This window comes from Gadus chalcogrammus, chromosome 21 (genome assembly GCF_026213295.1).
Source record: "Gadus chalcogrammus isolate NIFS_2021 chromosome 21, NIFS_Gcha_1.0, whole genome shotgun sequence".
Taxonomy (NCBI): Eukaryota; Metazoa; Chordata; class Actinopteri; order Gadiformes; family Gadidae; genus Gadus; species Gadus chalcogrammus.
The window spans coordinates 1,920,078-1,930,695 of record NC_079432.1 but is presented as its reverse complement, the minus strand read 5'-3'; the positions used below and the strand labels follow the sequence as shown (position 1 = coordinate 1,930,695).

The window sequence follows — 10,618 nt, the reverse complement described above, 5'->3', positions numbered from 1 at the left end:
CAAACCTCCACCCAAACCTCTCTACTGCAGCCAACAACTCCACCCATCCGTCAAACCTCTCTGCTGCATCCAACACCTACTTCAGGGCCGTGTGGTAACTTCCCTGTGGTTCTCCTCCTCCTCCTCCTCCTCCTCCTCCTCCTCCTCCCTCTCCTCCCCTCCTCCTCCTCCCTCCTCCCCCTCCCCCTCCTCCTCCTCCCTCTCCTCCCCATCCTCCCCCTCCTCCCCCTCCTCCCTTTCCTCCCCCTCCTCCTCCTCCCTCTCCTCCTCCTCCTCCCTCTCCTCCCCCACCTCCTTCTCCTCCTGCTCCTCCCCCTCCTCCCCCACCTCCTCCTCCTCCTCCTGCAGAGCGAGGAGCTGGACCCCTTCCAGGACCTCCTGGAGGAGCAGCGCTACTCTGAGGTTTCCATGTCCAGCTCCAAACACAAGTACAGCCCCTGTAAGGAGGTGAAGAAGGAGCTCCTCACGTAAGAACACTCCTCCACCCCCTGCTGTAGGACACCCTGCCACTCCTTCACCCTGTCACTCCTTCACCCTGTGTCTCCTTCACCCCTGTTGGTGGCCATTCCTCTCTAAGGGGTTGATAAGTTAAGTTAAGTTAAGTTGGTGATCCATTGACCTCATGTCTGGCCCTGTCCTCCTGAGATGTTCTGGTGTTCTGGTTCCTCCTAAGATGTTCTGGTTCCTCCTAAGATGTTCTGGTTCCTCCTGGAGATATTCTGGTTCCTCCTAGAGCTGTTCTGGTGTTCTGGTTCTTCCTGAGATGTTCTGATGTTCTGTTTTTCCTCAGACTCTCCAGCTGCCAGCTGGCCGACAAGAACCTCCGCGGACTGATGAGCACCAACCCCCAGGACCTCAAGTCAGTGACCTCACCGGGATCCACCACAGGATTAACATGGGGATTAACATGGGATTAACATGGGACTAACATGAGATTAACATGTTATCATGTGATCCATCATGTGATTTAACATGTAATCCATCATGTGATCCATCATGTGATTTGACATGTGATTCAACGTGTGATTTTTCTGCTCCAGGTGTCCCACCCCAGGCTGTGATGGATCAGGACACATAACAGGGAACTATGCATCCCATAGGAGGTAGTCACAACACACCACACACACACACACACAAACCCACACACACGCACGCATGCGCACTCGCGCACACACACACACACACCCACAGCCAGGACCCCATGTGCGTGATGGTAGTTGATGCGTTGGTAGATGTGACAGTAAAGGTGATGTTAGTGATAGTAGATGTGATGGTAGATGTGATGGTAGTGACAGTAGATGTGATGGTAGTGACAGTAGATGTGACAGTAGTGACAGTAGATGTGATGGTAGTGACAGTAGATGTGATGGTAGTGACAGTAGATGCGACAGTAGTGACAGTAGATGTGACAGTATTGACAGTAGATGTGACAGTATTGACAGTAGATGCGACAGTAGTGACAGTAGATGTGACAGTAGTGACAGTAGATGTGACAGTAGTGACAGTAGATGTGACAGTAGTGACAGTAGGTGTGACAGTAGTGACAGTAGATGTGACAGTAGTGACAGTAGATGTGACAGTAGTGACAGTAGGTGTGACAGTAGCGACAGCAGATGTGACAGTAGTGACAGTAGATGTGATGGTAGTGACAGTAGATGTGACAGTAGTGACAGTAGATGTGACAGTAGTGACAGTAGATGTGATGGTAGTGACAGTAGATGTGACAGTAGTGACAGTAGATGTGATGGTAGTGATAGTAGATGTGACAGTAGATGTGACAGTAGATGTGACAGTATTGACAGTAGATGTGACAGTAGTGACAGTAGATGTGACAGTAGTGACAGTAGATGTGACAGTAGTGACAGTAGATGTGACAGTAGTGACAGTAGGTGTGACAGTAGCGACAGCAGATGTCACAGTAGATGTCACAGTAGTGACAGTAGATGTGACAGTAGTGACAGTAGATGTGACAGTAGTGACAGTAGATGTGATGGTAGTGACAGTAGATGTGACAGTAGTGACAGTTGATGTGAAGGTAGTGACAGTAGATGTGACAGTAGTGACAGTAGATGTGACAGTATTGACAGTAGATGTGATGGTAGTGACAGTAGATGTGACAGTAGTGACAGTAGATGTGACAGTAGATGTGAAGGTAGTGACAGTAGATGTGACAGTAGTGACAATGGATGTGATGGTAGTGACAGTAGATGTGACGGTAGTGACAGTAGATGTGACAGTAGATGTGACAGTAGTGACAGTAGATGTGACGGTAGTGACAGTAGATGTGATGGGAGTGACAGTAGATGTGACAGTATTGACAGTAGATGTGAAGGTAGTGACAGTAGATGTGACAGTAGTGACAGTAGATGTGATGGTAGTGACAGTAGATGTGACAGTAGTGACAGTAGATGTGACAGTAGTGACAGTAGATGTGATGGTAGTGACAGTAGATGTGACAGTAGTGACAGTAGATGTGACAGTAGTGACAGTAGATGTGATGGGAGTGACAGTAGATGTGACAGTAGTGACAGTAGATGTGAAGGTAGTGACAGTAGATGTGACAGTAGTGACAGTAGATGTGATGGTAGTGAACTGTACAAGATGTGTCTCCTCCAGTCTGTCCGGTTGCCCCCGGGCCAAAAAGAGCGGCGTCAAAATCCTCCACAGCAAGGAAGACAAAGACGACCAGGAACCAATCAGGTACGAGCAAACATAACCCACAGCCTATCACACGACATTCATCACACGCTGTACACACTTGCATCGTTTTAACCTCTGAAGAGCATTTCTTAGGACCACATGGGTCTGGTTGCCAGGGACACGGGGAGGGCTCTTCTTTTGTGAGGTCATGATGCTGCTTTATTTATTCGGCGTTATTATGAATGTTAGTTGCATTATGTAAGACAGGATTATTTATACAGCACCCTTCAAACACAAAGGCCGTTCAGAGAGCTTCAGAATCCCGTTTTAAAATGTTCAAAGGTGACATATTATACCACCAGGTGTGAGTGTGATTAGCCGTTACAAGCCGTTTAGACCACACCTGGTGGTATAATATGTCACCTTTAAGCGTTGCAATGTTAAAGACCACCGGGCCCTGTTGGGGACTTCCTGTTGACGTTGACCGCTCTGGACCAATCAGACGCTCCGCTCCCCCCCAGGTGCCCGGTCCCGGGCTGTGACGGACAGGGTCATGTGACGGGGAAGTACGCGTCCCACCGCAGCGCGTCGGGCTGCCCCCTGGCGGCCAAGCGGCAGAAGGACGGCTACGCTAACGGCTACGCTAACGGCGCCCAGTTCGCCTGGAAGTCGGGGAAGACGGACGGCATGTCGTGTCCCACGCCGGGCTGCGACGGCTCGGGGCACGTCAGCGGCAGCTTCCTGACGCACCGCAGGTGGGCGGGGCCTCTGAAGGCGGTGGCGTCGCAGCCTTGACGTCGCAGCGGTGACACCCCCGCTGCGACGTCGCAGTGCTGACGTCACAGTGGTGACATCATCACAGCGGTGGCGTCAGAGTGGTGACGTCACAGTGGTGACATCACAGCGGTGGCGTCATATGCTAGTGTAACCCACAAAACATGTGATGGTTTACAGTGTGTGTGTGTGTGTTGCAGTGTGTGTGTTGCAGTGTGTGTGTTGCAGTGTGTGTGTTAGAGTGTGTGTGTCAGTGTGTTTGGTTGCAGTGTGTGTGTTGCAGTGTGTGTCTTAGAGTGTGTGTGTTGTAGTGTGTGTGTCAGTGTGTGTGTTGCAGTGTGTGTGTTGCAGTGTGTGTGTCAGTGTGTGTGTTGCAGTGTGTGTGTGTGTGTGTGTGTGTGTGTGTTTTTGTGTGTGTTGCAGTGTGTGTGTTGCAGTGTGTGTGTTGCAGTGTGTGTGTTGCAGTGTGTGTGTTAGAGTGTGTGTGTTGCAGTGTGTGTGTCAGTGTGTGTGTCAGTGTGTGTGTTGCAGTGTGTGTGTTGCAGTGTGTGTGTTAGAGTGTGTGTGTTGCAGTGTCTGTGTTGCAGTGTGTGTGTTAGAGTGTGTGTGTTGCAGTGTGTGTGTTAGAGTGTGTGTGTTGCAGTGTGTGTGTCAGTGTGTGTTGCAGTGTGTGTGTCAGTGTGTGTGTTGCAGTGTGTGTGTCAGTGTGTGTGTCAGTTTGTGTGTTGCAGTGTGTGTTGCAGTGTGTGTGTGTGTGTGTGTGTGTGTGTGTGTTGCAGTGGGTGTGTTTCAGTATCTGTGTTGCAGTGTGTGTGTCAGTGTGTGTGTTGCAGTGTGTGTGTTAGAGTGTGTGTTAGAGTGTGTGTTAGAGTGTGTGTGTCAGTGTGTGTGTCAGTGTGTGTGTCATTGTGTGTGTCAGTGTGTGTGTCATTGTGTGTGTCAGTGTGTGTGTCATTGTGTGTGTGCTGAGCGTGTCTCTCTGCTCTGAAGTCTCTCCGGTTGTCCGCGGGCTTCGCTGGCCATGAAGAAGACGAGGATGACCGGCGTGGAGATGCTGACCATCAAACAGAGAGCCAGCAGAGGTACGCCCCCCCCCCGGTCCCCCCGCCCCCCCCCCCCCCCGGGGTTCTGGGTGCATCTGCACTGAGTGGACCTGATAGGACTCATGAGCAGGGTTGCCAGATTGGGCCAGATTTCCCACCCAATCTGGCAACCCTGGTTGCAGATACAGCAAGGCACTAGTATCAGCTGTAATGAGGGGACCCCCAGTAGGTGGTGGTCTGGGATCACAACCTGACTGCAATCAGGGTTGCCAGATTGCCCGGCCCCAATCTGTAGGTGTGAGTTCTCAGTGATGGGGGGGATGTCAGACCTGTCGGAGTACGATAAGGAGCTGAAAACCTCAGAGTGAGGATCCCTGACTCAGGGTCCTTGATCCAGGGTCCTTGATCCAGGGTCCTTGATCCAGGGTCCTTGATCCGGGATCCTTCATTCGGGGTCCTTGATTCAGAGTCCTTGATTCAGAGTCCTTGATTCAGAGTCCTTGATTCAGAGTCCTTGATTCAGAGTCCTTGATTCAGAGTCCTTGATTCCGGACCGGCTCAGCTAGCGCTTGCGTTAGCGTTAGCTTGGGATTCGTTAGCATTGGGGTCCCCCGTCGGAGAGACCAGTGTGTTGCCCGCCTGCGTCACCATGGTAACCGGTACGGTCTGTCCCCCCCCCCCCCCCCCCAGGGATCGAGAACGATGAGGACATCAAGCAGCTGGACGAGGAGATTAAAGACCTGAGTGAGTCCAACAGCCAGGTGCAGTCGGACATGATCAACCTGAGGACACAGGTACCTGCCAGGGGGGGGGGGGGGGGGGTGTGCTCTGATTGTGTGTGTGTGTATGTTCTGAATGTGTGTGTGTATTCTGATTGTGTGTGTTTGTGTGTGTGTTCTGATTGTGTGTGTGTACTCTGATTGTGTGTGTGTTTTCATATTGTGTTTGATGTGTGTGTGTGTGTGTGTGTGTTTGTGTATTCTGATTGTGTCTGTGTGTGTGTATTCTGATTGTGTGTGTGTGTGTGTGCGTGTGTATGTATGTATGATTGTGTGTGTTTGCGTGTGTGTGTGTATGTGTAATTGTGTGCGTGTGTGAATGTTCTGATTGTGTGTTTGTGTGTGTTTGTGTCTGTGTGCGTGTGTGTATTCTGATTGTTTGTGTGTGTGTGTGTGTGTGTGTGTGTGTGTGTGTGTGTGTGTGTGTGTGTGTTTGTTTGCGTGTGTGCGTGCGTGCGTGCGTGCGTGCGTGCGTGCGTGCGTGCGTGCGTGTGTGCGTGCGTGCGTGCGTGCGTGCGTGCGTGTGTCAGATCGTCTCCATGGAGACCAGCCTGCGCTCCATGGAGGAGGAGAACAAGGCCATCGAGCAGCAGAACGACTCGCTGCTCCACGAGCTCGCCAGCCTCAGCCAATCACTGATCAGCAGCCTGGCCAACATCCAGCTGCCCCACATGGTACGGCCCCCGACTCTGACCCCTGACCCCTGACCCTGAGCCCTGACCTCTCGGACCACACGCGTCTCACAGATGTCGTATGACACGTGTTCCCAGCCGGAAGGTTCCGCGTTCGATCCCAAATGTCTGTTGTCCGCCTGTAGGCGTCATGACGACCATGGAGCTGCTAAATGACCCAATAGTGAATGATGTTAGCTGGTGGTGTTAGCTGGTGGTGTTAGCTGGTGGTGTTAGCTGGTGGTGTTAGCTGGTGGTGTTAGCTGTTGGGGCAGCTGTATCTGTAGGTGGTGGTGCTAGCTGGTGGTGTTAGCTGTATCTGTAGGTGGTGTTAGCTGGTGGTGTTAGCTGGTGGTGTTAGCTGTATCTGTAGGTGATGGTGTTAGCTGGTGGTGTTAGCTGGTGGTGCAGCTGTATCTGTAGGTGGTGTTAGCTGGTGGTGTTAGCTGGTGGGGCGGCTGTATCTGTAGGTGATGGTGTTAGCTGGTGGTGTTAGCTGGTGGTGCAGCTGTATCTGTAGGTGGTGTTAGCTGGTGGTGTTAGCAGGTGGTGCAGCTGTATCTGTAGGTGGGGGTGCTAGCTGGTGGTGCAGCTGTATCTGTAGGTGATGGTGTTAGCTGGTGGTGTTAGCTGGTGGTGTTTGCTGGTGGTGTTAGCTGGTGGTGTTAGCTGGTGGTGCAGCTGTATCTGTAGGTGGTGGTGCTAGCTGGTGGTGCAGCTGTATCTGTAGGTGGTGGTGCTAGCTGGTGGTGCAGCTGTATCTGTAGGTGGTGGTGCTAGCTGGTGGTGCAGCTGTATCTGTAGGTGATGGTGTTAGCTGGTGGTGTTAGCTGGTGGGGCAGCTGTATCTGTAGGTGATGGTGTTAGCTGGTGGTGTTAGCTGGTGGTGCAGCTGTATCTGTAGGTGATGGTGTTAGCTGGTGGTGCAGCTGTATCTGTAGGTGGTGGTGCTAGCTGGTAGTGCAGCTGTATCTGTAGGTGATGGTGTTAGCTGGTGGTGCAGCTGTATCTGTAGGTGGTGGTGTTAGCTGGTGGTGTTAGCTGGTGGTGTTAGCTGGTGGGGCGGCTGTATCTGTAGGTGGTGGTGTTAGCTGGTGGTGTTAGCTTGTGGTGCAGCTGTATCTGTAGGTGATGGTGTTAGCTGGTGGTGTTAGCTGGTGGTGCAGCTGTATCTGTAGGTGGTGGTGTTAGCTGGTGGTGTTAGCTGGTGATGTTAGCTGGTGGGGCGGCTGTATGTGTGGGTGGTGGTGTTAGCTGGTGGTGTTAGCTGGTGGTGCAGCTGTATCTGTAGGTGATGGTGTTAGCTGGTGGTGCAGCTGTATCTGTAGGTGGTGGTGTTAGCTGGTGGTGTTAGCTGGTGGTGCAGCTGTATCTGTAGGTGGTGGTGTTAGCTGGTGGTGTTAGCTGGTGGTGCAGCTGTATCTGTAGGTGGTGGTGCAGAGGAGGGGCGGAGAGACAGAGGAATCTAAAAATAGCTCCAGCGATCGGTCTGGCTTGTTTGAAGGTACTGCACCTCCCAGAGGGGCGGGGTTAGCCTCCGTCAGACCCCAGACAGACAGAGTTATTCTCTGTCTCCACCTGTATCTGTACGACTGCACTCTGCTGTATTCTCCTGTACTTAAACCAGTACATGTTCATGTACTGCATATATTCATACTCTCTCTTACAGTACAAATAAAACTACACAGTATACACTGTGTAAATATAAATATATTTATACATAAATTGCTTGTGATGATGATGATGTTTTCGAAAAAGGGATAAGGAGAGAGAGAGACAGAGAGAGCGAGAGAGAGAGAGAGAGAGAGAGAGAGAGAGAGAGAGAGAGAGAGAGAGAGACAGAGAGAGAGAGAGAGAGAGAGAGAGAGAGAGAGAGAGAGTGAGAGAGAGAGAGAGAGAGAGAGAGAGAGAGAGAGAGAGAGAGAGAGAGAGAGAGAGAGAGAGAGAGAGAGAGTGAGAGACAGAAAGAGAGAGAGAGAGAGAGAGAGAGAGAGAGAGAGAGAGAGAGAGAGAGAGAGAGAGAGTGTCAGCTGATTCAAAAACACACATCACTAATGTTTTTGTCCGATGTGGGGGTCAGGGGTGACCTGTGTCTCTGGGCTAATATCCTCTCTACACCCTCTCTAGAGACCACTGCCTCCCAAAGAGACCCCCCCTAAACTAGACTCCTGTGTACACACCAGCCCCAGAGTAAGAGACCATTTCTCCCCTCTTCCCCTCCTCCTCCTCTCCTCCTCCCCCCCTCCTCCTCCTCCTCCTCCTCCTCCTCCTCCTCTCCTCCTCCCCCCTCCTCCTCCTCCTCCTCCTCCTCCTCCTCCTCCTCCTCCTCCTCCCCTCCTCCTCCTCCTCCTCCTCCTCCTCCTCCTCCTCCTCCCCTCCTCCTCCTCCTCCTCCTCCTCCCCTCTTCCCTCCCCTCCTCCCCTCCTCCCCTCCTCCTCCTCCTCCTCCTCCTCCTCCTCCCCTCTTCCCCTCCTCCTCCTCCCCTCCTCCTCCTCCCCTCCTCCCCCTTACACCCCCCTCCCCCGTAGTGACTCTGATCTGAACCCCTAAACACAAAACACCCCTCTACTGCATGTTGAGGTAGGCAGTCCCTCCAGTGATGTCACACGGTAACGACCCCCCCAGTCAGTGTTTGATGTCACTTCCTCCCCAGTGGCGTCACAGCGTAGCGTGCTGATGTCACTTCCTCCCCGGTGGTGTCACAGCGTAGCGTGCTGATGTCACTTCCTCCCCAGTGCTTCCCTCGATCCTCCCCAGACCTCCTCCTCCACCTCCCCCTCCTGCTGTGGCTCCCCCTCCCCTCCTCCCCTCCTCCTCCCATCCCCCCTGACGGACGCTCTGCTCCTCCTCCCTCCACCCAGGAGCCGATGAACGAGCAGAACTTCGACTCCTACGTCAGCACGCTGACGGACATGTACAGCCACCAGGACCAGTACCAGAGCCCGGAGAACAAGGCCCTGCTGGAGAACATCAAGCAGGCCGTGCAGGGCATCCAGGTGTAGCACCTGAAGGGTGTAGCTCCCCCGGGTGGAGGTGGGGACCCAGCCCCGTCAGGCTGTCACGCAAAAAAGAAGCAGCAGGGAAAGGAGGTTTTGCTGCTGTGGTCCCCCCCCCCCCCCCCCCCCCCCCCCCTCGGGTTCTGAGTTCCTCCCTCCAGTCCACCCGTTCCATGTCTTTACTTTGCTTTGAAAATAACCTCCGCGTTGGCCGACGTTGAGAGGAGGATTCCTGTTTTTGTACATTTTCATATGATCTCCTGAGATGTGGCGTCCAGTGCCAGTCGCTCCTGGAGGCAACTTCTAGTGTCAGTGTACTGTGTGTGTATTTATTAACGTCAAGCGCTGAATCACGTCCTTACGCTGGGGGGGGGGGGTCGTGGCTCGGACCCCCCCCCTGGACGAGACCTGTCCGTTATTGACTTTGTTATGATGTTTGCAATCCGTCTTCAGTCGTCTAATATTACCGTCGTCTGTGTAACCAGGGCGACGGGCCGTCACGTTCTCCAGCGCCGAGGTCTCGAACACGACTGCGAATCCCTCCTCATCAGCTAGTTTCAAACGTAGAACGCAGAACATAGAATGTAGAGCATAGTGCTTCAAATTGTCCCCCCCCCCCCCCATCCCCCAGCCTCGGACGGTGGAGGCCGAGAGCGATCAAACGTAGGAGACAATCTGTCCCGAGGGGGAGTCGACCTCCTGCCGGTGACTCAGCAATATTCACAGGACCCCCGCGAGGCGTTCAGACACGGAATGCAATCTTTAAAAAAGAAGTTTGGGTTTATGCAATTTCTTATGATTGAACCTAGCCGAGCGGATAGACGTTTTTACTGAATCTCGATGTGTTGCGTTTTGTACAAACCTTTTAATACAATCATTTGAGGCGGAGGTGGCCCTCTGCGTCTCTCCGGGGGGGGGTCTGCACGGGGGCGGCTCCGTGTGTTTAGGTGTAGATAGATGTGAAGCTGAGGGGTTTCCTTCAGCGTGGGCAGACAGGGTCAGGGTCTCCGTGGGTCCGCCGGCCGCCGGCCGTCCGACCGACAGGCCGAGGCCGCCTCCTACTTTTCGATCATATCTCGAGCGGGAGACAAACGTTAGCGTGACAAAGTATTCTACGTGTTCTGCATTGACAACATGGCTGCTGGGACGCAGCGGCGTCCAGCGAGGAGGCTGGGGGGGGCGCGGTTACCAGGATTTAGACCCCCACCCGTCATGGCGCCCCTATCCTGGCCTCAACGGGGGGGAGGGGCGCCATGTCCGAGGACAGTGCGTTGCTCTCGGCTTTCGCCAGAATCACCTCTGAGTCAGGACTTAAGAGTTCCTCAACTTCGATTGGCACTTAAAGATTCTCGGTTTGAGGAAGCGAGCGGCTCTTCAGTCAATGACAGAGGAGCACTGTTACAGAATGCGTATCAGGGCCTCTGGAAAGGCCTTACTGTAACAGAATGCGTATCAGAGCTGGTTGGAAGGGCCTTACTGTAACAGAATGCGTATCAGAGACTCTTGAAAGGCCTTACTGTAACAGAATGAGTATCAGAGACTCTTGAAAGGCCTTACTGTAACAGAATGCGTATCAGAGACTCTTGAAAGGCCTTACTGTAACAGAAAGAGTATCAGAGACTCTTGAAAGGCCTTACTGTAACAGAATGAGTATCAGAGACTCTTGAAAGGCCTTACTGTAACAGAATGCGTATCAGAGACTCTTGAAAGGCCTT

General features: G+C 52.9%; 1 protein-coding gene across 2 annotated transcripts in view; it reads left to right on the top strand.

Annotated features, from left to right (window-relative positions):
- The window catches only part of LOC130374114 (myelin transcription factor 1-like protein), a 25,063-nt gene extending 16,154 nt beyond the window's left edge, over window positions 1-8,909 (top strand). The window contains exons 15-24 of one of the 2 annotated variants that reach the window (XM_056580702.1): window positions 351-467; window positions 791-859; window positions 1,041-1,103; window positions 2,617-2,700; window positions 3,162-3,395; window positions 4,405-4,496; window positions 5,148-5,251; window positions 5,767-5,910; window positions 8,035-8,097; window positions 8,769-8,909. In XM_056580702.1, the coding sequence (XP_056436677.1) occupies window positions 351-467; window positions 791-859; window positions 1,041-1,103; window positions 2,617-2,700; window positions 3,162-3,395; window positions 4,405-4,496; window positions 5,148-5,251; window positions 5,767-5,910; window positions 8,035-8,097; window positions 8,769-8,909 (1,111 nt within the window). The remainder of the gene's footprint in view (window positions 1-350; window positions 468-790; window positions 860-1,040; window positions 1,104-2,616; window positions 2,701-3,161; window positions 3,396-4,404; window positions 4,497-5,147; window positions 5,252-5,766; window positions 5,911-8,034; window positions 8,098-8,768) is intronic. The other variant, XM_056580703.1, reaches the window with a different exon arrangement.
- Window positions 8,910-10,618: the final 1,709 nt, after the last annotated feature.